This window comes from Periophthalmus magnuspinnatus, chromosome 17, assembly GCF_009829125.3.
Source record: "Periophthalmus magnuspinnatus isolate fPerMag1 chromosome 17, fPerMag1.2.pri, whole genome shotgun sequence".
Taxonomy (NCBI): Eukaryota; Metazoa; Chordata; class Actinopteri; order Gobiiformes; family Gobiidae; genus Periophthalmus; species Periophthalmus magnuspinnatus.
This window is the reverse complement of record NC_047142.1, coordinates 17,341,662-17,367,579: the sequence shown is the minus strand read 5'-3', so window position 1 is coordinate 17,367,579 and position 25,918 is coordinate 17,341,662. Positions and strand designations below refer to the sequence as shown.

The following is a 25,918-nucleotide window of genomic DNA, read 5'->3' as shown; positions in this document are numbered from 1 at the left end:
GAGGCACTGCTCTGTCTGAAGATCTGTTACTCAAGTTATACTTTAATCAGAGCTTTGTTTTCTGACCAGAAAGAATTGACTACAATAGGAGAGCTGATTGTAGGCAGTTCTTTCAAATAATTTCACAAGATCACTAGCATTAGCCAACAGTTTTTCAGTTAGTCACGCTCACCTATTTTGTTTAACTTCAAACTGCTAAACAGGACCATGAACCTTTCTGGCTCCTAAAAATGTGTTGTTTAAATCCATTTTGCATTATGTTTTGAGTTTTCAGACTATTCACTTATTTGGCCATGATTACTTTTTGTTTAAGTTTTGTATTTATAGTATCTACAAAAAACATGGCGGATATCACCAATAAAGCATGTTTTTGGCATTCGACCCTGAGCCCTATAAAAGATATTGCATACCGTGCTGCTAAGCTTACCCCTATACTATACGCCTATTTAGATTGTTGTCAATAATACTGTTAAAAAAATTCTGCTAAAACTAAATACTACTAGATACTCATTTGAGCAATTATCGATACTGCAAAAAAAAATCACATTAACAGGAAAACATTTGAACAAAAACAAATGTAAGACCTTATGCTAAGATAAAGAAAGTGAATGAAAATTACATTCCATTAATAAAGCATTTTTTTATCTTCATTGTGATATTATAATCAGTATCGTGTATTGACTATCGAAATTGAGTTTGACATTTTAATATTGCGACAACACCAATGGATAAACATTGGAATTTTGTCAAAATTGTTCATCTCCCAAAGCAACTTTCATTTCCCTTCCTCGCATATTATCACATACTTGTCCTCAGATAGCACTTTTTCTTTTATGATGTGCATTCAAATATATCATCAACTCACTCTCTCTCTCTCTCTCTCGCTCTCTCTCTTTCTTCCAGGGTCCTCCAGGCCGTCCCGGTATCCCTGGTTCAGATGGAGTACCGGGGCCCCCAGGTACCATACTGATGCTGCCCGTAAGTCCTGCTTCACTTTAAACTGTCTACCCCCTTTTCCCATACTCTAGTTTATACGTCTGTACCCCTTCATGTTCGGCACTCATCCATGTATGGCACCTAATTATGTAGCTTTAGCTCATGGCATCATTGCGAGCCAAAGGATTTTTGCACTCTTATTTTCTTTGGGTTGCAAATCTTTTAGCTTGTAAATGTCAGCTGGTGCAGTCAAGTGCAACCATTGACTGTAGCCTTGAAAAGACACAAATTTGTACAAAAGTGTGTAGTTTATTTTGGCGTAAATGTATTTTTTTGTGTGTGACGTGATGACAATTTCACAGGTTTAAAAACACGACAGGTCATTTTTCTTAAAGTGGAACTAAAGACTCAATTAACTTTTCACCACTAAACTGTGTATTTGTTGTTTTAATAGCATTATCTACTGCTCCTAGTCTTTTTTTTCTTTTTTTTTTTTTGGCAAATTTAGTTTTAACTTGGTAAATTTGCAGCTGTCTGGTCAGAAACTCCTAAATTTAAATGTGTGCTGCAATTTAGTAGTTAGTGACATAACAAAAGACTGTCCTGATTACGGCCATGTGTTTCTGATCACACACCTGGCTGCAGGGGCGGAGTTTTAAGTGTGGATACAGGTTAGACCAATCAGACTGTTCCTTATACCTTCAGACCACGCCCCTTTTCCCCTCTCATTCTCCCTTTAGTCCTCCAGGTTCTGCCCACTTTAGCAGTTCTATTTGAAATGTGATTGTGGGTGAAGTTTATGTGTTTAGTTCCACTTTAAAGGTGCATTATGTAACTTTACTGTTATTCTTTTGCCTGAAATGCTCCACAGTATGCCATTAAACTAACATTTTGTGCATTTATTTTACTGTGGGTGTTCTTATCACATCAACGTTCCATGAATATAGATTAGTTTAATGTCATACTGTAGATCATTTCAGACAAAGCAAACACAAACAGACGACCAATCCTCCACCAGGAAAGTCGTACAGTCACATTTAAAGTACTTTGACCTAAAACTTGCAAATGGTTTAATGGTAATATATATATTTGTTGTTTAATTTTGTTCTTGTACATTGTGTTTGACAGTTCAGGGCTGGAGGGGAGTCTCATAAAGGGCCAGTGGTGTCTGCACAAGAGGCTCAAGCTCAGGCCATTCTGTCCCAGGCCAGGGTAGGTATAAAGAAGGCTGGTGTACTGGTTACCTTCAAAATCTCTGTATAAATACTTTTCATGAGGTTTATTTGAGTTTTAGGATGTGATTTTGACGTATAAGTTTTACAGTGCAGCTTGATTTATGTATTGTTCTGTCAGTTTATGTATTTTAACTGTATTAAACTAGGAAACATCTTCTGATATGATATGATTTGAGATTGACCAATATAAATGTATCTATTTCAATACCTCCATTATACAATAAACTGCAATAACCCTTAATTACCCTGTGTTACAATATAATGCACATACTATGGGACTTTTCGGAACAATTTAAAGTGTAATCCCATATATGATATTCCCATTACAACGCTGAAAGATTATTAGACAGTTCAATCCAACTTAAGGAACTACTCACTGAGCATTGAACTACAAGTAACCCACAAATTACCCTTATGTGCTATAAAATGTATATTGTTGTACTTTTTGGAACTATTTAAAGTTATTGAATCCTGGTTGTATTCCCATTACAATGCTAAAAGGTTATTAAACAGTTCAACCCAACATAGGAAATACACTCCGCGAGCCTTGAGCTAAAAGCAACCCCCAAATTGCTTCTACTCTGCCGTACTAGACTATATAATGCGCATAATATGGAGGTGCAGGGAGGGCTGGTTGTACTGGGGAGTATGTAAAGCTTTAGCAGATGTTCACACCCACACAGGGGCCTGCTGGGTAATCACTGTAGTGCTGAGTAACAGGATGAACTGTGAGGCTAAAAACATAAGGTGTGATCAAGTCAAAAACACATGGCGGTCATAACACAGAATATTCACACATTCACAACTCAGTAAAAGTAACTAAAAGGTCAACAACACAACTGTTTATTAATGTACAGACAGCAGTGGTTGGCTCAGATAGCTTGTAACGCCTTGGCACATGCATGGCGCAAGGTACATGTGGTATTGTGGAGCTGTGTATAGACTGGGTTAGTAACATCTGAAGTTGTTTTGCAAATTGGCTATAAGAAAATTAGGATCAGACATTTAGGATATAGATGGTTAGTATTATTGCTTTAAGGAACTAGCGTTAGATTAAGTCTTTCTCACAATTTACTCTACACTGTTAAACATCTGATGAATGACTTGCTGAAGCTATGTCTCCATTTTTAACTCTACAGAGACAGATTAAAACACCTTCTACTATTATCACTACTGCTACTTTTACGAAATGCTGGTTGAAAATGCCATTCTAAATTTGTTGATAATACATCTGTTTTAATTTATTTGGGTTGTGTTGAAAATTACACTCACACTGTTTTGTTGAAAAGGTGTTTTTAATCATCATTGTGGTATATAGTATCAAAAACATGGTTGAAATTTTAGTATTGTGACCACACCACTTTGTTCACATGTAGCCAGATGTAATTATGAACTTTTATTGATAATATTGCAGTTGGACATGCAGTCAAGTGTATTAATTATTTTAGGCATATGACTATCCATTATATAGACCACAAAATTGTTCACATAGCCAAATGTAATAACCAGTATTTACCAATGCTCTTCATAAATAATATTACTACTAGACACATATTCAAACTGTATTCTTTGTGTAGATTCAATTTCCACTATACAAATTCACTTGAACTACAATTATTATCATACATTTTTACAGATTTCCTTTCTATAAGATACTAACTAGTGTTGGCAAGAAAAAATTTCAAACTTTATTTTGATACTAAGGAATTTACTCAATACTCAGTACTGATACGATACCACAAAATATGCTCCATTTTTAGTAATAGAATGTAATTTTCATATAAAAAAAATTCTGATAAAGCTCAAAATTACACTTAAACTGTTTAGGAAAGCAAAAATTTTGTTCTGTTAATGTTGTTTTTTGCACTATCAATACCTTCTCAAATGTGTATCTAGTTTCGATATTAGTTTTAGCATTGATTAGTATCTGATTTTTGATACTTTTGACAATCCTGTAAGGTACAAAATCACTTGAACTACATGGGTTTAATTATTCGCAAATAGCCAAATATAATAACAGCCTTTATATACTTGCACTCTTAGTTTTCTAGACAATATTACTGTTAGGCCTATCATCGCTGTGCAGTGATAAGTGTGTTGTGTGCTTTACAGCTGGCTATGAGAGGCGCTCCGGGACCCACTGGACTGGCAGGGCGGTCTGGTCCTGTGGTGAGTTTGTCCTTATACAAACATACATGTACAGCTCATATGCATTTACCATGACTCGCTCAGCTGATGAGGAAAACATTACTGCTATTTCCTGCTGCGAAGAGATCTGCTAAATTTAACCATGCAGTGGCTCATATTGGACAGATTCAACCAGATAAAGAGCTGAGAAACTCAAGGCCTTGAATGACGTTCTATTCACAGGTTCGGCTTCTGAGTTATTGGCAACATTTTGGGGACTTTTGTATATTCAAAAGATTTAAAATATTATTGTTAATTGTTAAGGCAACTCTGAAATTCAGTAATAACTTCATATGGATACTGGATACAAAAAAGGAGTATATTGTGTAAGTTCATATATGAGTGGTATGGCAAAATACTACAATACTACAAAATGGGACTTATTCATGATGATTCATTATGATGTGTTTTACTTCTGTATTACTTATACTCTAGCAATTAAGTACAATCTTTTTAGCCCTAAAAGTCCTATGTCAAGAAATATATTTGTAATATTTTAGCAATGAATAACTCTTACTCAATTTTGCCCAGTATATAAAGTATGCAAAGGTGAGTAAAGTAGGCAAAACTTCTACTCTAACAAAAGTACTTATTTCAAAATATTATTACTCAGTTTGAAGTAAAAAGTAATGAGGGAAGTAATTGGGTAAGAGTAAAAAGTATTTGGGAAAACTACAGTAAAGTATGAATGACATCTGATTTATAGTTTGATATTAATGTGATTGGAAGGACAAAACATGAAGTAGTGCCACAGAATACACCACAACAAGTGGTAAAACAATGTCATATCTGAAGGTACAATGTAAAATAGAATGTGCAAAATATTCAAAGCCTTTGTCACGTACTCAAAGTGGGAGGACTAATAATAACCCACTCACACAAGAGTACTGTCACACTTAAAATATATTATTTGAGTATAGGAGTGCTGTATGCTGTCTACTACTACAGCTACTACTACTACTGCGAGAAGTGAGTGAGTACTACACCTCTGTAACTATGCATTGGTTTAATGAGAGTGTATGTTTTTTCATAGGGAAGTCCTGGCGCTCCTGGGCTTAAAGGAGACGGTGGTGACCCTGGACCACAGGTGGGGCTCATAAAGCTTATATGACCTCCCTCCCTAGTCCCTACTGTATACATTCAAATATATTTCCATAACACATCATCTATTTAACTGCTTCAATCTTTGATGTTTTTGCCTAAAGGGACCCCGAGGTCTTCAGGGCCCAACTGGTCTTCCTGGTAAACCTGGAAAAAGGGTAAGAATGCTGTTTCATCCAATTTTCTATGAAGACTTTGTCTCAAATTTAACTTTATCAGTTAAATTTTCCTAGATCACGATGAGTCAACTGTATGATAGGGTTTACATGGCTACTAAAGCTACTACAGTATACATTATTATTATTATTCATACTTACCAATACATACCATTATCTAGGGCACATGTGTCAAACTCAAGGCACGCGGGCGAAATGTGGCCCTCCATATCATTTTATGTGGCCCTCAACAGGGTAAATTAAAAGGTATGATGGTGGTCTTAAAATGTCATTTTATCAAGAGATATGTTTTTACACAGCCATATTGTTACATCTGTGCAAATGAATGAACTTGAATAAGTAATACATGCAGAAACAGTTAATTCAAAGTTTAAAAAGTAGTTATTTTACATCTGGCCCTTTGAGGACAGCCATTTTGCTGATGTGGCCTCGGTGAAAATGTCATTGACACCCCTGATCTAGGGGATGAGAACATATACTGTTAGTATTGTTAATATTGTGCATTTGTCCAAACAAGAAATAGTTCTAATCAGTGTAATTTAACATAAGGCGTAGCCCAATTTCTTCCTCTAAAGTCTGAACTCCAAACTTCAAACCACATGCTTTTACTGACAAAGGATTGGTTGTTAACCCTACAATTAAAATCCCCAACCCCTACTGTGTGTGTTTGTTTGCAACAGTAACATCATTATTTTTTAGTTCTTCCTTTATATCTTTGAGTGATGTATCATTGGTTGTTGGTACAGGGATCACTAATAAGAGCGGTCACACTTTCCATTGGTCCATAAAATCTTTTACCCAATTGTGGATATTAAAGCAGTCTGTTTTACATACTTTCCAATGGTCTACTCTACTGTATGGCAAATCAGAATATTGTAATGCACTGAACTATAATGTCTTGCACATTTCGTTGAGTGTGTATGTGCATTAAGTCCAAATCGATTAGTTGCCGACAATGTATATAGTAGGTCCCTCCCTACATTAATTTCTAATAGAATGGGAGTGGAAAGAGCTGGATTTGGCAAGATCATTGTTGTAATTACCTGAGCCTAAACATGGCTTCTGTTCAAGTTTATCACACGATATTCAAATGTCAAGTCTAAATTCAAAAATAAATGTTGAACTCTGTTTGTTTGTTGAACTGATTACCTCCTCCACATCCACAGACTTAATTTAATATTTCGTATACAGTTGCCATGAAGTTTGATGGGGAATGTTGATGTCTTTCAGGGCCGTAATGGAGCGGATGGTGCTCGCGGGCTGCCAGGAGAAGGAGGAGCAAAGGTAAAACACATGGCTTTGATAAGGGGACATTAAAAAACATCATAAGTTCAACATAAACTGTTCCAATAACATAGAAAAGCATGTTAACTTGTTAATACAGTCTTCATTTTGTCTCATTTTAAGGTTGACTAATTCAATTTAAAGTGTTATGACAAGTAGATAGGATTATTGGTATTTTCTTAAGGGTAAACATCAAACAATAATAGTTTCTCATATGGAGGTCATTTATAGTGATCTAAATATTTTTAAATCAGAGGATGTTTAATGCATTTGTCTAATGTCATAACAAAAGGAATACATAAGCCATTAAGAAAAGTATGAGTTGCTCTGAGCTAAGACTTTTGTGATTTTGGTGGGGAATAAAGATTAAATTGATTTTCTTAAATTTTTGTTGAAACTTGATTTTGAAATAAAACGTGTAACTGATTTCACCTCACCAAAAACTTAATGTGACGGTGTTTATATTAGGTTTATGAATGTATAGCTTGAAAAAAAAATAAAAAATAAATATATAAATATATATATATATATATATATATATATATATATATATATATATATATATATAATATACCTAATCACAATTTACAGTAGACCAGTGGTTCTCAAACTTTTCTCACTAATTCTTACATACTCTGGCTTTAAATTCAGTTGAGAATCAAGGTAACAGCCTTTCAAAACCATATAGTTGTCCCTTGCCTTGTCCCTATATAGGAAACAGATAAACATGTCAAGAACCACTATTGTCAGTTAAATAAACTGAACTTTTTACCCGGTCTTTCTTATCCTATTTCAGGGTGACCGTGGGTTCGATGGCCTCCCAGGACTTCCAGGAGAGAAGGGACATAGAGTGAGTAATTACAGCATGAAACTTTCAAATAGACTGAAATAAGAAGCTGCACTTACTCCTGTCTCATTATGAGTCTCAGTTCGTCATTTGTCAAAGTAACTACAGCCCTGAGCCTGGTCCTTACTCAAACATTAAGGCTTAAAGACTAGTTCAGACTCCACCTCCCGTTCACTGATTATTACTGTAGTGATGACAGAGTGAATGAGGCTATGCAAAATCTGCTACTATTATTGCCAATATTGTAGCTGCCACTTACTAGTTTGCTTTTATTAATATTTAAACATACACTACATATGACAATACTCCAAATATTTTTACTACTACGTTTGTATTTCTACTAGCTTTTCCAGTACCCTACTACAAATCTTGCTACTACTGCTAGTATTACTGCCACTAAAACTACTGTGGTTTCCTACTACTTATACATTACTAATGTTTTTGCTAAATTTTCCACCAAATCATATTGCTGCTACCACAGTTGTGACGATTATTACTATCTCATTACATCTCACTACAATCTAAAACACATTTACTAATTCTCCTTATGTTACTGTGTACCACTGCTAATACTACTGCTAAAAGTTATTATTACTATTCCTACTATTACTATCATCACTATGACATTTATTACTACTATACCTGTTTCAACTGGCACTGCTTTCTACTACTATTTCCACTTTTACCATAGCTACATCTAATTATCACATGGGCTAAAACTACTTCTTTTATACTTCTGTTGCTACTCTTTCTCAGTGAAGTGTCTGATAACTGTTTTGAGTAAAAACATATTTTATAAATGCTCTAACATGTCATAAGTATGCACATTCTTTGTATTATGCATGTAGCTGAATGAGTATGGAGGTCATTCAGTTTGTTTAACCCATTTTTGGTTGCCCATTGCCACTACACTCTGAACAGGGCTGAAGTTTGGGGTTTTGTACATTTTAAACATTGGCTAACATTCGGAAGTCTGAGCACAGGGATCATAGAGAGGTATTTCTAGACAAGCGTTCTTTCTTTATCCTATACTGAGTAATTAGAGGGCCAGTGGAGATAGGTTGGTCCGTATAGGGCACCATAAATAGTCTAAACCGTACATAGACCATGCCAATTGTGGTTACCAGGCTTAGATTAAAGGCATTTTTGTTCCTTTTTGAATAAACCGTTTCTTTAGTCACATCAATCCGACTATCATTAGGCACATATGACAGCTGGTTGAACTTGCCACTCCTGTTTTTTTGTATCATTATATTGTTTTTTTTGTCCTTAGGGTGAAATCGGGTCTACAGGCCCTCCAGGACCTCCCGGAGAAGATGGGCCTAGGGTGAGTTCAACCTTTGTTCAAAAGAGGAATACAAATATGTGTTTGCAATGTATGCACTGAAATTAGGGACCACATTAATGCTAACTATTAGTAATAGGCATACTACATTGTTAATTAGATCAGATATTAATTGTTAATTAAAGCAGATATTTATGTTTATGACTGTAACTGACTTTTTCATTAACTTCACTAATAAATGTAGCTGTGATTAAGGATTTTAAGGTCATATATTACGCAAAATTGAGCTTTAAGCCATGTTAGAATGTTGTTACCTTCTGTGTTTTGTTTCATTCATACATGTTTGAGTAATCCTTTATTATTAGTTTGTCTACATTTCTCCAAAGCTCAGAATTCTCTGTTCCACCTTATGATCTCCTAAAGCGGTAGTTTTCATGTTAACAGTTACCTTTTACCTTTTGTTCAGGAGAGATTGGCCATTCCAGAGCTGAGGTTATCCAATGATTCTAGTGAAGGTGCATGGAGTTTAAAAACATAATGGAATAATTTATATATTATAACATGGCAGTATAAGGTGGAGTGTTTTCAGTTTGAGAGAAGAACTCAGACTAGATATGCAGGGTTTGTGTGTTAAACCTGTGTGAATGAAACAAAACATAACTCCAGGTATATTTTTGATGAGGAGACAACATTATAACATGGATCAGACAATAGTGTAGTATGGGCCCTTTAAAGTGTATATTTTGCATTGTTATTTATCTTGCATATTTTAGCTTTTGGTATTCTTTTGCATTGCAACAGTAAAATTAAAAGTAAAGTGTATCTCACATTAACATATTCTGTCATGTTTTTAAAGGGAGAGGATGGACCAGTTGGACAAAGAGGTGTTGCTGGAGAGAGTGTAAGTAGTTCAAATGTATATTACTCAAGTTGAATTAAAAGTACTCCACAGAGCTACAAATCCAAATCAATTAAAAATATGTCAGCAAAGATACAGTGCAGTGCTTACATTTAGAGTTACAAGGACTCTACTTAAAGACGGGGTATTACGCAAAATAGATATTTTTTTAGGTTTGTACAATGTTGTAACATTGTTCCTTCATTAAAAACATGTGTCAAGGTTTTAGATGTCATCCATACATGTTTCAGTAATCTAACAATCTCTCCCAGGCTCTATTTGAACCCTCCTTATGCGTAGCTGTAAGATTCGGTCCAATGCTCCGCCCACAAGTCTACGTCATCCATGCTCCTGCACGACAATTCTCCATATATTCCCCCCCTGAAGGGGGAATGACTTAGCATGGAGGGCAAAGGGAGGGGGGACCCATCAAAAACGAAAGTGAAACTTATTGTTGTATGTATTGTTGTATGTTAATAAGTTTTATTTGATATATATATATAGATATATAAAACAATAAAAAGTAACACGGTGATCTAAATAAGTGTTAGCAGTTAATACCCCAGACGTAAAATACCCCTTCTTTAATGAATACCCTTATCCCTTAGTTACTAAGCCTGAATCATTCTTAGTAAACTGTTTGTTCATCATGAATTAAGTCTTTATTCATGCTTTAGGCTGTAAATAATGTAGTTATTATAAAGTGTTACCAAAACCCTTCTGTACCTGAGCCAGTCACTGCAAACTCATCAATATCATCTGCTCTGGTCATTAACTTGCACTTTCAACCTTCCAAGCCAGACTAATAAGATTTCATATATAGAAAGTAGCTGTGGTGTTTGTGCTTAAGTCATAATGCATTTTCCTCATGAGAATTTGACATTATGGTCTTTGTTCTTTATTAATGGGCCGACGCACATCATGAGAAACCGCCATTGGAAGCAGCTTGTTAAGTCATTCAAAGGCATTGCACTACATTTCATCATCGTTTGAATGAGAGGAAGGATTCGGATTTGGTGCGTTAGGATTTGTCTAGATTAGATTTCACACGCAGTTACTGTTTGTGAACTACATGTGGAATGTACTGCTCTTTAACTTTAAGTCTTGTCTTTGATACCATGTTTTTGTTTTGTTTTTTATAATTCAGCGTTAATACACTGCAGATCTAATTTTCCCCTAGGCCTGTCACGACACCATTTTTTGTGCTGAAGTAAATATAGACTTTTGGCCTCCCAAAAATATTTTTCCATCTGTCATATCGTATATGAACGATGAGTCAATATAGAAATGATTATATTGCATTACTACAAACGGTCTATACTGTAAACTGCTCTGCATTAATAAGAAAAAAATAATATGTGTTATTGTCCACCACAGTTTCACTACAAACATGTGTAGCCAGGTTTAGTGCAACAGGCCTATTAATGATGGTCTGCCTGTGTCTAATTTAAGAAATTATTAGTCACACTGTAAAAAAGTACTGCTCTAAAATGAGTTGAAACAACAAATCATTCAACTAATCAATGTATAAAATAATCACAAAATATTTTTTTACTCAGTTAATTTGAAAACATTCAACATTAGTCGATTAGCTAAATAGCTGTTAGTTGAAGCCATAACGAATGCGGTAAACTGCAAAATTCACCAATTCATACATTTCCAGCACTGATAAGGTAGACGACTTCCCAAAGTTCATTACAAGCAAGTTTACCTTCTTCTTTTTTTTTGAAAGAACGAAAAAAAAAAATCTTAACGATAAAAACAGTTCCTTCCCACAATTCTTATACACCTTTCTACACATATAAAGTCAAAGTTACCAACATATTGTGATATTGATATAAGCGCACTTTTAGCTAGCCTTTGCACAATTTGAGGACTTATACATCAACTTAACTTCTCCATCTGGTCTTATTCCAGGGTCCCAGAGGTTTGCTTGGTCCGAGAGGTACTGCAGGGCCTCCAGGGCAGCGCGTATGTATCTCCATCTGTCATTCACTCACAACAATAACACGTTTTTTTTTCTCCCTGACATAATGATTTGATGCGTCCTTTAGGGTCTTTCAGGGCTGGACGGGCAGGCAGGTCCCAAAGGAAACATGGTGAGTATTTGTTTAAGTTGTTTTTAGTTTATTTGGACATTTCTCCCTGGGGAAAAGCTGGCAGAGAGGATGTCCCAGCCGTGTGTCAAAATAACTGAGCTCATTTGTCAGGACCACCTAGGAATCACACCCGAAGCTAGTGGTCTTTAACCTTAACATTAGGAGGCTGCTCGTAACAACCAGCTAATTATAGATACAGAAGAGCATTAGACCTAAAGCAACACGTTTTAAGTGTTTGCCATAAAAAAAAGTCTCAGAGTAGTCAAAATATATAGCTTCTACACATAGTGGATTCATCACATGGCCCCTATTCCACTACCACTCTCTTCCTCTCCCAGCTGTGAGTGAGAGAAAACATGTTGAATCCCAAATGAACGAGACCATTTCATGTGCGCCTTTCACACCAACAGTAAACTGCCTTAAGAACAGCATGTATTTCCTTTAAACAAAAATAAAATGAGACAGAACTGATCCAATTGTTTTATGAGGCTGTCGTCTGGCCCTCAAGTAACTACAGAACAACTTTGCATAAATAGAAATTTAAGCATTATGAGACTTTCTGGCCAGACTACAAACAGAAGACAATCTTATGACATCGATTTAAATGTCCATCCAGGATATCAGCTAAACCAATATCTGGAAGCCGAGTATTGTTGCAGATATCCGATACCAATATCAGATCGGTGCATCCGTATTCCTTATAGATCAGAAAATCCCGTATTAACAAACCAATGAAATTATTCTGTTTGTTTAGATGGGCCTAATTAAGTAGTTCTAACAAGAACATTATTAAATGTATTGTAATGTAATCTGGCCTATATAACTCTATAGGTTATTTACTCTGAGTGATCATTTATAAGGACAGAGAAGACGACAAACCTTTTGCCAGTTTTTGTTTCATGTGACGAGGCCCAGTAATTATAGATATATTAAACATAAACCAGAACAAACATGCAATCTGACAGTTAATACAACAGATTTCACTACAGAATTTGAATTTAAGGTAACTAAAAAGTTGTAATTTGAACACAACCTATACATAGATTAAGTTTTAAAGGCCTATATTACACTATTTTCTGATCTATGTTATGATGTTTCCTCATCACAAACACCTAGAGTTGTGGTTTGTTTCATTCACACATGTTTAACACACAAATCCTGCATATTTAGGCTGTGTTCTTCTCTCAAATGTAAAACACACTGTTCCACCCTGTGATGTCATGTTATAACGCAGGAAGTGCTCCACTGTGTTTCTCCATACACCTTCACTAAAATCGTTTGGATGATTTCAGTCCTGGAATTGCCTCTCTCCACTGAACTAAAGAAAAAAATAGAAATTACATGTCATTACAAGGTGGAACAGAACATTTTGAGCTTTTCAAATGTAGACAGACGTAAGTGAAGGGTTGCTCAGACATGTGTGAATGAAACAAAACACAACTTCAAGTATGTTTTTGAACAGATAACAGCATTCTAACATAGCTCAAAGCACCTAAGAATTCATTTTGTACAGGACCTTTAAGTATAGCATAGTGAAAATAAAGACATGTTAGCCCTGCTTTGTTGCATCACCTCTCCTCCCTGGGAATTATGTTTAAAGTATCGTCATTCAAACAGCTCGGCCCTCCCACGTGTTGTCGATGTCCACTGAGTCACTCCAGAGTAGAAGAGCAGCCCATTCAAACCAGTGACTTAGTATATGCTTCTAATTAACGGCCCACAAAGTTTCAATTCATTACAACTCCACAGATGTACATAAAGGGGGAGTGGGGAGCATCGGAAATACAATAAAATGTCAAATTGAAGCAAGAAGGCACTGAATAAGGATTTATCTTTTGTTTGTTGAAACAGCTGGAGCAGACTCCCCCAAGAGGTCAACGTTGTTAATGTTTTAGCTTTGTGACACACTAAATCAAAGCAGAAAGACTGAACAGATAAGCATTTCCAGTTAGGAGGATTATTGGAAGAAGAATGACTAAAATGCACCTCAAATATTGACTAATACATTTACGCTCTATAATTGGTCATTTTGGAAGTACCGGTGAATGCAATTTTTACTGTCTTAAATGGAAATAGCTCATTTTAAACTGTTTGCAGTAGTCCAAAGTTATTCCTCACTTTGCCTTACACGTTCAGAACATCCTAATTATTCACCCCAATGAGTTTATAAAAGCTTTTCACAAGTCTCAGAGAGCACAAGAGTAAAGCTAACAACAACTTCCTGATTTCCAGACAATTAAATGCTTTATAATTAGATGTAGAAAGTATGACTATAATCTCCAAACATGTATTTTAAGGCATATTGTTAATAATACATTTAAGCCCCATAGATGGCCCTTTACAGTTCTGTAGTTAATAGTTGTAGTATAGGTAATTGCGTGTGTGATTTAATGTTATCTCTATTTATTTTATTATAAATGTATAGAAAATATATGATTATAACTTTTACAACTCACATTTTATTTGTATTTAATGCATTATACCATTACTGTATTCAACCTTTCTTATTGTGAATTACTGCTCGATACCGCACATACTTAGCACATTTCAGAAATAAATACGTTACCATGACTCTGCTCTGTGGATCTCTCCAGCAGCTAAATTCATTTACTAGTTGTGAAAATAAAGTAGTGAATGGAGCTTTTGTAATGTGTTTTTCATTGTTTTTCACAGGGACCTCAAGGAGAGCCAGGTCCTCCAGGACAGCAGGGCATGCCTGGACCCAATGTAAGTTTGTATGACTTTTCTCAATACTTGCCTACATGCCGTTTAAATGACTTAAATAACAGAATATCTATCTTAATTTTAGATGTATATTGATATTATATTATTACTGTTATTTATTATTTTTACTTGAGCTCAACAGTTAAAGGCACACAATTCCAGAAGTAAATTTTCTATTCATTTTTACCTCAGAAGTTCTGGAAAAAAGAGTTTAAATGCATGAAAGTAGCAATTTAAACTTAAAATGCAGTGAAATGTTTGAATAATGTAGCGATTAACAATTATCTGATATAAAATGCACATCTGACTAGCCCCCAGCTTTTGACTTTAATATTATAATGATTCTATTCAGAAAGTCTATGGGAGAAATGAATGGGACATTTACTTCAGGTACTTGGAAGTTCACTGTTGAGCTCCATACCAATGTGGTGAGACAAAGGCATTTGAGATCAGGGACTCTTTAGCCCATTCAAATAAAATAATCTTGAAACCAGTGAAAATGTCATGTAACAGCTCATAAAATACATGTCATACTGATAAATAATTCAAAAGAAAATGAGTCAAAATTCAAGTTAGAGTTGACTGTGTCTGCTTGGAAACTTATTTTGGGTTTCTTGTTGGCATTCATTTATGTAGTTACACTGGGACATACTATTCTCACTTAAATACAATGTATGTATAGAGTGATTGCAGCGTCCTGTACATTCCCATGGCATTTTAAATTACCCCAAACAGAACTGTATGTGATTATATGTATGTTACCAAGGCAAAACGTCTAGTCTTAAGTTGAGACGTGTTTGAGGACCATAAACTGCATATACTGCCCTACGTGACTTTCATCTCGTATATACATTCATTATAGTGCATACCAGACAGTAGAGTTCCCAAATTAAAGAAAGCGTGTTGACTTGTTTAGGTGTTCAGTGACCCTAACTGGATCGCTGTGTTAATCTTATTGTTATGCATATCATTTTTTGTTTGTTTTTTGATGATTTAATAGACTCTCGAACCGATCAATGTCCTCCATATCTTAGCTATACTTTGCTTCTAATTTAACGCCACAGTATGTAACTTTGTAGCCAAAAAAATATATAAGCGTTCAGTGTCATTTCACTTTGGTTGTGTTTATTACACTCAAAAACATAGAAAAAAAAAAATCCAATATAAAAAAGCATCCTTACTCAACCTTCTATCGATTGTTTCCATGGAAATCTTGTTTCTTGGTCTATAATATTCCACAGTATGACATAAAATATATCTATTTACAAAGAGAATGTGCTGAAGTGCCTTGGTAAATTAGATCACAGATGTTCAGTTTGTCATTTGTAAGACTTGAGTTCATGGTAAACATCAATGCATTAGATTTTACTGGCATTAATGTCAGATCTACTGAACTACTGCTTCTACTACTACTACCATTACTACTACTGCTGCTGTTGCTGCTACTCCTACTACTATTACTAAAATAGCTATATAAGTTACATAATAATGATGATTGTTAGCAATGCATCACAAAAGCCATTACATTTTATGACAACTTTTCTCAGCTCCATTGAAAGCACATGGGACCAATCCCAACACAGTGTCCACTTAACCACATACAAATTTCCACTATTAAACATTCAGCACAAAATTAAGTGTCCAATTGAATGCCCCTTTCCCCAGGTGACAGTGCAGTCCTGCTGACAGCTGCAGCCTGGTTCCAGTAACGTCATATTATTTGGAAATACTTAGCCCAGACCTGTTCAGATTCACTCTACAGGTTGAATAAATAACTTGTTCATCAAAGTTGGAGCAAAACGTGATGTCTTCCAGAGTGCCCATAAAATAATAACACTCGCAGATTTTGACTTTTTAATTGCTCTTCATAGGATTATTTCAAAGTCAACAAATTTAACTACTGGAGTTAAGACAGCTGGTTCTATTGTGCAAAAGTAGGGCAAACGTATTGGGCAATTTGCAAAATATTTTCCAAAATGCTGCAAGTGTGTTGAATTTCTTCAGTCCTTACTGGATGTACTGAGAGATGTATCAAAATGGATAGTACATTTGTTAGATAATTTATTACTAAACTTAAGCTATTAAAATAAGGCTACAAAAATATTGAATTTGAAGTTAAATTAAACCAAGTTGCTGTGTAATCTTCCCAAACTAGGGACAAATGTTTTTCACCAATTTCTCACTTTTCTTTCATTTGTGCGATACTTGAACCTTAGCTTTCCAGATGTATTCTCTAAAAATTGTCTGAAAATCCTCATCGGATATTAAAAAATAGATAAGATGCTCATTTGATGTCAACACCTCTCAGTCGTATCCTCAACAACACAATTCTCACTTTTAAACTTTTCAAACCCACACCTTCACCTTCTTTTTGTAACTTTTTTTCTTTCTCTTTCAGGGTCTCATAGGTCCTCAAGGTCCGATCGGTCCTCCTGGTGAAAAAGTAAGTGGTCTTGAATTGCAGTACTAGCTTCAAAACACCCACAAAATCTCTCTGCTCATGATAAGTGACTATTGCAGAACCAAATTGCTTCTGCAGATCCACTGCTGTCAAGAATATAGGCCTCCAAAAGACATGATAGAAAAGCATTAGACTGGGCCTGGATAAGCACTTAGCTCCCATATTGTGTTGTTCTAGTGGTTTTGAGAATGGCTAATATTATTTCAAGCAGATGAATTTGGCCCTGCTTAGATTCAAATGTATTTATTGCTGTTTTATGCAGGGACCTCAAGGTAAACAGGGATTGGCTGGACTTGCTGGTGCGGACGGTCCTCCTGTAAGTATATGATGTGTTACAGTGTTGTTTTGTTTTAACATTATAAAAACATGTACATATTTAAAGTGGAACTAAACACTAAACCCACTTTTTGCTTCTAATCTGAGTGCAGTATGGTGTTTTGATAGCATTATGTATGGTCCATAGTCATTTTTTTGGCAACCTTAGTCCAAACCTGGTACATTTTCAGCTTTCTGGTAAACCCCCCCCCAAAAAAAACCCCCAAAAAACAGCCTAAATCTAAGTGTGTGCTGCTTTTAGTGGTCTCTTCAATTTCCAGTAGTTGGTGACAGTACAAATGGCTGCCCTGATCACAGCCAGCTGTTACAGATTACAGACAGGGCCCCCACCCCTCGTCCCCCTTCACTCTCTTCTTTAGTCCTCCAAGAACTGCCCAGTTTAGCAGCTCTATTTGAAAAGTAATTGTGTGTGGAGTGTAGGTGTTTAGTTTCACTCTAAGCACTGCAAAAAGAGCTTTGCAATGTTAAAATATGTGAATGTTTTTTTTGTCTAAAGGGTCATCCAGGAAAAGAGGGTCCAACTGGCGAGAAGGGAGCTTCTGTAAGTATATTATTGTTCATTAGTGTGTCGAAATTTACAAATAAAATACAGGTTTGTGTTAAATAAAGTTATTACTGGGTACTTAGCCAATCTGCCAAATTATAATTCTAGATTTTTCATGTAAAGAAAATGTATTTGTACAGAAAGCATGTGCAATTAATGTTTGTTTTTGGAAACCTAAAAGAAAAGTACACAAATGTAAAGTACAGGTTAGATTGGACTTTGCTTAAAATAAATATGAATTAGGCAGCATAATTATATGTACGGTGTGCCCAAAACTCAGCATGCAGTATACATAGAACTTACAGACAGATTTTATGAGTTGCACAGCATGCTAGCATGTCTCACAGTGGAAATCATCACATCAGCACTTCTCTGGATATATTATATACAGATATAAAATATTCTGCTCTATAGATAGCTATCCTCTGAGAATTTGCAGTTAAAGGCCTTATATTAAGTAAAACTGACTGATGTGAGCTTTTAGCCATGTTACCTCCACAGAAACACACCTGCAGTTGTGTTTTGTTTCATTCACACATGTTCGAGTAATCCTGCTTTATTAGGCTGTCCGAATCCCCAAAGCTCAAAATGTTCCGTTCAACATTGTGATGTAATTTAGTGGTAAATTTAAGGTTAACAGCTGTTTTTAGTCTCATTTGAACTGCTTTACTCTTCATTACTCTAGAATAATCTTAAATTGTTGCTTTTATTTTGTTGTTTTACCTTTTGTACAGTTGAGATTGTCAGTAGAAAGTTTTTAGTATCTGCTGGTGCACCGAGGAGTAAAGCTCTTTCAATAAGGCTAAAACAAAAGTTGTAAATTTAGGCAAATGCAGGGCTGAAATAATGCTAGCAAAAGTGTATGGAGTTTAAAAACACAGTGGAGCATTTCCTGTTTTACCACTTAATGACATCCCAAGGAGGAACAGAGTGTTTTAGTTTGAGAGAGGAACACAGCCTAGAACTATGCAAGAATGAATGTGAATGAAACAAAACAGAACTCCAGGTATGTTTTTGGTGAGGAACATAAAATGGAGATAAGAAAATTGTGTAAATGTTATAATTATAAACGTATATACATTTTTGACTAACAGTATAAGTAAGCAGTATGCTGTTTTAAAGCACGACGTGGAGTGGAGTTTCTCTGCAAAGTGCAAAATTAACTCACAACAATAAGCTTTGGCATTGTCACTGTCTGTGGTCTAATATGGTTATGGCTATCTAAAAAAAGATTGGATGAACACCTCAATGTCTTACTATCATTTATTTTACATTAAAAAAGGTGCAAATTAATAAACATACTTATTTTATTCCCTTAGGGTAATCCTGGACCCCCTGGAACCATCGGCTACCCTGGACCACGTGGTGTCAAAGTAAAACCCTCTATTCTCTTCCTTACATCATTCAGATAGCATTTGAATTATCTATAAAACTTAATCTCACCTTGATTTTCTCATCTTTAGGGAGCAGATGGAATCCGTGGGCTTAAAGGTGGCAAAGGAGAGAAGGTACACACTACTCCAGTCTGTTTACCCTACCCAATATGGCCGACAGATGCTGTTCTAGAGAATTATAGATGCTTAACAATTGTAATTCCTAACTAAACAGAGCCCCTTTGGAAAAGTGGAAAAGTGCTTAAAAGCTCATCAGACGTACAGTAGGAGAGGGGGGCCCGTGCCAACCAGTTTAAATGGAGCATAGAGCATTAACTGCAATGAGCCTGTTTGAATGGGAGTTTTCATGCAATTGTGTCTGTGCTTAATATAAAATACTGACAGTAATTGACTTAATTGGTCATTATTTGTAATCAAGGACAAATGTTTCTATGCAACATTTATGAGATGACATTTGCTCGCTCCCTGCTATAAAGTCCAATTGAATGCTATTTAGTCTTATGAAAGTTCAAGGAAACATACTCAAAAATAGAGGAGGTATGTTGAAGGTTAAACCAAAATGCAAGAAAAGAAACTGTAGTGAATAATGTATTCTAGGAAGGTTCATTATAAGCAGTAGGCTGCAGCTGACCCTGGTCAAATTTCATAGTATTTTTTCAGTTAAGAATAACACAAATATGCTTTAAAGGGCCTATATTGCACTATTTTCTGATCTATGTTATAATGTTGTTGTTGAGTTGTTTTGTTTCACTGATACATCCTGTATCCAGTGATACAAATCCTGCAGATTTAGGCTGTGTTCTTTTCTTAAACTAAGAACTCTCTATTCCTCCTTGCGATGTCATTAAGTGGTAATATAGAAATGGTCCACATTTTGATCATTTCAGCCCCAGATTTGCCTAATTTTGTTAGGCAATTGTTTTATCCTCATTGAAACTGCCTCTCTCCAGCAGAGCAGATATTACAGACTTTCTATTGACAATCTCAACTACTAGGTAAAACAGAAATATTCCAAAATAAAAGCAACATCTTAAAGTTATTTTACAGTAATGAAGAGTAAAGCAGTTCAACTGAAAAAAATAAAAACTAAAAATAGCTGTTAACATTAAATCTACCACTAAATGACATCACAAGGTGAAATGGAGCATTTGGGGATGTAGACAGCCTAATAATACAGGATTGTTCAAACATATGTGAATGAAACTAAACACAACCCCATGCAACATTATGACATGGCTAAAACCTCATGAGTCAGACCTTAAATACTGATCATACTTATACGAGAGATTAGTAATCTTAATGGGGTATTACTGATTAAAGACATGCAAAAAATAAATCAATACATACATTTACAAGCTGGACCCATCCAGAAACCAGGCCACACAATGCATCGTATGTTCTGTTGTAATTGCTATAGCTTCTTTGTCAGTTTCACCTGTTTTAACAGTATCACAAAAATAATGACAAAAGTGTGATTGATCAGTTCCACTAAAATATTGTATTCATCCTGTATTTGCCACGATCCATATCTAAATTGTATTATCTACCATATCTAAAAGCAGAATCTGTTTGTGCTTTTATTGTTGCTTTCTGAAGTTTCACCACCAGATGTCAGTGTAGACATGCATCTGACAAGGACCAAGGGAGAAGGGAGTAAGAGGGAAGTGGTCAGATGAGGCCATTTCACTTAAGTGACCACAAGGTGTCAGTGTGAATATAGTCAACAGCTTCAACCAATGAGTTGCATGGAATTAATCAGACAATGATTCATGCATTTTCTTCTTAGCTTATCAGCCTATTAATAGCACTGCATCATCCATAATACATTTAACAACAGTAGTACTTATTGATTCATTCACAATTACAAAGGCATTTCATATGAGGAAAAAGCTGTTTACATTTTGTGTTTTGATAGTTCTCAAGCCAGTTATCCAATCAGAATGCAGAATGGCCTTTTCACTTTGTGCCGCCAGATCCTATGACTAAAACAAGTTTTCAGAATTCCCAAAAGAGCTTTATACGTTTGGACCTTCAATATCTGATGTGCTGTGTTATAACGTTGTTTTCTCATCAAAAACATACTCAGAGTTGTGTTTTGTTTCAGTCAAGTTTAACGCACACAAAAAACTCTTCTCTCAAACAGAAAACACTCTGTTCCACTTTGTGATGTCATGCGGTAATACAGGAAGTGCTCCACTGTGTTTTAAAACTGCATACACCTTCAGTAGAATCATTTGGATAATTTCAGCCATGGAATTGCCAATCTCTACTGAACTAAAGGTAAAGGTAGCTGTTAATGTAAAAACTGCCACTTCATGACATCACAAGGTGGAACAGAGCATTTTGAGCTTGTGTGAATGAAACAAAACACAACTCTGGACATGTTTTTGATGAGGTATCAATTTTCTAACATGACTTAAAGCTCACAAGAGTCCATTTTGTGTGATATAGAACCTTTCATTATTTACATTTTTACTTCTCCTTATCTTTGTGATTATACTGTAATGTTTGAGCTATAGCATCTAAGTGCAAGTGCAATCCCTTGCAGATCAATACATTTCGTCTAAGTGTAAGTCTTTTTTTCCATAGGGAGAAGATGGATTCCCTGGTTTCAAAGGCGACATGGGTCTGAAAGGAGACAAGGTGAATGCTAAAGCTAATGCTAACATTTATTGCTGTGATATTCCTATGGGGCATGTTGCTTAGCTGTTGGTGGTTTTGTTTTGACCACAGGGTGAAGGAGGAGTGCAGGGACCCAGAGGAGAGGACGGACCAGAGGGACCCAAGGGCAAATCCGGACCTAACGGGGAAGCGGGACCTATGGGATCAGCTGGTGAAAAGGTAAAGAATGATTGCATTGTTGAATTTTGTTTCTCAAATTTAGGCCAATATAAAAATATCATGTGTAACAACAAATACATCAGTGTCAATACTAGAGAGAATAAACTGTATGGATACTAGATTTTTCTGTTGACTTTGGCAGAACTTGAATTATTTGTCTATTTAGAAGTCAAATTTGAATGGGATTACACAAGTTTTAGTAATTTTGCTTTTAAAATAGTCACATTGGATTTAATCCATACATCCTACAAATTGTATTTACTTGAAATGTTACACAATACAGTCATAGACCAACTGATTTCTCCAAATTTAGGAACCCACACAAGGCTAATAGTGGTTTGTTTTGATGTCGCAAATATATATTTTTTTTTACTCAAACATATAGTAAACATGTTGTATTTGTGCTATACACCTTCCTTTTTGGGCTTGTTAACATGTGAACGTTAATATAGACTTCAAACTTGCAACGTAGTATCATTCAAGGGCCCATATTAGGCTCTAGGATCTATGTTATAATGTCGTTTCCTCATCAAAAACATACCTGGAGTTGTGTTTTGTTTCATTCACACAAATCCACTATATTTAGGCTGTGTTCTTCTCAGTTCCACCTTGTCATGTCATGTGGAAAACTACCACTTCATGACATCATAAGGTAGAACAAAGCATTTTGAGCTTTGGAGATGTAGACAGACTAATAATGCAGGATTACTCAAATATGTGTAAAAGAAACAAAACACAACTCCAGGTATGTTTTGGATGAGGTAACAGCATTATAACATGGCTTAAAACTCACAAAAGTCCATTTTGTGTAATGTAGGCTCTTTAAATTCCTTTACTTTGGCAGATTACAACTGATTAATTAATCATGCATTTAGTTGTGCAAAAATATAGTCTGCATTTCTGTTTCTTATTCTAAACGTTCATTTAAAGAACCATATTACTGAAAAGTTAGCCATAGCTTCCTCTCATTTTAAAGTTTGTGTGTTAGCATTCTCCTTATTTCTTCCCTTCTACAACACTCTTTTTAATTGGCCCAACGTGTCCGCTCTGGGCTTTGATCATGACGCATAGGTTTTGAGTATGTCTTTGGTCCAATATTTTTCACCCCATTCATGACAAATTACAACTAAAGGTTACAGCGTGTTCTTGGGCTTTGGATTAAAACATGGAGATAAAAGTGATGTTTTATAGTGGAAATATTGCTTCATGAATTTTCGGGGAGAGTTGTGATCAATACGCTCTGGTTTGGTATGCAGAGAGAATCAGTTTCAAAGCTAAAGTATTACTTAAACTTAAAGAAGTGTAGACAAAATTGCTGGGGAATTAAAGCAATGAGGAACAGCCATTAATGAAACTAGCTTAAAACATGAATTATGATTACAGTATATTAGAATGACAAGGTTACTGCGTTTCTAAAATCAGTTCACATTACATTAATTATAAACTGCCGGGGAATTTAATATGGGCTGGAGGGCAGATCGGAATTTTATAGAAAAAAAACCAAAAAAAACAAACATTCAAATTCAGATGTTTTGACCATATTTTTTGGTTAATATCTCTGTAATTTCTGGGTTTATTCACATGAAACAAAAACTGGCAGAAACATCAATGTCTTAAACGTACACTAGGTAACATTTGTGGTTTGCCATATGACTATCTCCATTGCAGATGTTAATGCTTGCCTCAGATGTTCCACAGTATGGTATTACTATTAAACGTATTTATCTCCATGGAGACAAGCAGGTGACACCGCAGGGTCTAGTTACAAATCAGATCTGCACAAAGGAGACCATACTCTCAGTAAAAAGCCATGTTTAACAATGGTGTATTTGAAATAAATTCAAAATAAGTTTAATGCCATACTGTGGAACAGAGCAATAACTTCAAGCAAGCAGATGGTGGAGCTTTCCCCCAAAATAGTTACACACTGCACCTTTAACTAAGGTGAAATGCATTATTTTATTTTCAGACAGCAGTTTCCCATATCCATTCACAAAGGTATTATATCTGTCAGTGTAAAGTGTAAAGGACTTATCCAAGCCAACGTTATTTGTAGAGCAGTATAAAAACAACAAGGTCGGCCAAAGTGCTTAAGACATAAATTAGTGCAAGACAATGTAAAAGCAAATATAAAAGTCAACATCTTAAACTGTGTTAAAAGCCATCGAGAATCTCCCAAGGACTTATATATAGACTCCTGCCATCATCTTAAATCATGACATCATTACATCAGCACAGATATCTCAAAGGTCAAAATAAATCTGCTGTGTAAAATCTGCACCTAATTATAAAACTTTTTTTTTGAGAATCAGCAAGTGAAGCATGCTAGTTGTTGTTAGCATTACCACTGAAAGTCTGAAAGCACTTATAAACTTATCGCGGTGAATAATTAGGATGCTTGGATGCATATGAGGAATAACTTTGGATCACCACAAATCCTTTAAAATGAACTAGTTTTGTTTTTAACACAAAATCAGGTGTAGCACTTTTCTGGTTGGTGGTAGCAACTTGGCAGCTTTTTTGGGGTAGGTCAGAAGTTTTGATTTCTTTGGAGCTAAAATATTGATATTAGCAGGTCATAACGTGGGTAAATGAGAAAACTTGTGTCTTTAAAAAAAATCAACAAATAAGACTTGATTAGGTAAGAAAAATCCCATGGTGGAATGTAACAAAATAAAAATAATAAAGTACGGTACTTAAGTAAAACTTTTAGGTATCTGTACTTAAATACATTTTAAAGTGGAGTCTTTTTACTATTTACTTCACTATATTTGAGAGCAGGTATCTATATAATACTTTTAGTTAAGTAGATTTTTTCATGTGATACTTTTACTTGAGTATTTTTCTGCTCCGGTATCTGTACTTTTACTTAAGTAACAAAATTGAGTACTTCTTCCACCACTGGAAAAATCAGAACGCTAACCACAGAGATGACTGCCCACAGCTAACTATAACATATATCTATGCACAAAATAGGTAGTTTCTTCTCTGAAAACTCATCAGCCAGAATTGTCTGACTCTGTGCAATAAGAGAAACTTTAGAAGTCCTTATTAAGATTTACATGATGGAAAATGAACTATTCCACTTTCTTGGTAGATGAGAAAATTCACTCGGCCATGGTCAAAATGGATTTCTTCACAGTCCACGGTTTCAAACTTTACTTGTGTGAGCCACGGGACTTTAAACGGGCCTAGTTTTATCTATTTGAGAAAAAGAAGTGATGAAAATGTGCCTTTTTAAGTGTAGCAAAACTTTTAAAGAGAAGGTATTATGGAAAATCGACTTTTTGGAGCTTTCTACCATGTTAAAATGTTGTTCCCTCATGCCTGAAGGGGTTTTATATCTCATCCATGCATGTTTGAGTTATCTACCCCGGCCCCGTTCCTTAGGGTTAGCAGTACGATTCTGTCCAAAGCTCAGCCCACCAAGCCTACGTCACCCATGCTCCCACACGACAATTGTCCATAATTATACAAAAGCATGATACAACTTCACAAACCTGATGACTCCTGATCTCCTGACTAATCCATACCCGTGATGTTATATTCTTGCAATTATATACAACAGCT

General features: G+C 35.4%; 1 protein-coding gene across 1 annotated transcript in view; it reads left to right on the top strand.

The window, feature by feature from the left end:
- LOC117385580 (collagen alpha-1(XI) chain-like) overlaps positions 1 to 25,918 on the top strand; it is a 161,571-nt gene that overhangs the window by 67,377 nt on the left and 68,276 nt on the right. The window contains exons 12-30 of the mRNA XM_033982871.2: positions 904 to 978; positions 2,065 to 2,148; positions 4,284 to 4,340; positions 5,392 to 5,445; positions 5,564 to 5,617; positions 6,866 to 6,919; positions 7,716 to 7,769; positions 9,040 to 9,093; positions 9,908 to 9,952; positions 11,867 to 11,920; positions 12,004 to 12,048; positions 14,722 to 14,775; positions 17,171 to 17,215; positions 17,496 to 17,549; positions 18,066 to 18,110; positions 19,433 to 19,486; positions 19,577 to 19,621; positions 22,097 to 22,150; positions 22,241 to 22,348. Coding sequence (XP_033838762.1) covers positions 904 to 978; positions 2,065 to 2,148; positions 4,284 to 4,340; positions 5,392 to 5,445; positions 5,564 to 5,617; positions 6,866 to 6,919; positions 7,716 to 7,769; positions 9,040 to 9,093; positions 9,908 to 9,952; positions 11,867 to 11,920; positions 12,004 to 12,048; positions 14,722 to 14,775; positions 17,171 to 17,215; positions 17,496 to 17,549; positions 18,066 to 18,110; positions 19,433 to 19,486; positions 19,577 to 19,621; positions 22,097 to 22,150; positions 22,241 to 22,348 — 1,089 coding nt within the window. The remainder of the gene's footprint in view (positions 1 to 903; positions 979 to 2,064; positions 2,149 to 4,283; positions 4,341 to 5,391; positions 5,446 to 5,563; positions 5,618 to 6,865; positions 6,920 to 7,715; positions 7,770 to 9,039; positions 9,094 to 9,907; positions 9,953 to 11,866; positions 11,921 to 12,003; positions 12,049 to 14,721; positions 14,776 to 17,170; positions 17,216 to 17,495; positions 17,550 to 18,065; positions 18,111 to 19,432; positions 19,487 to 19,576; positions 19,622 to 22,096; positions 22,151 to 22,240; positions 22,349 to 25,918) is intronic.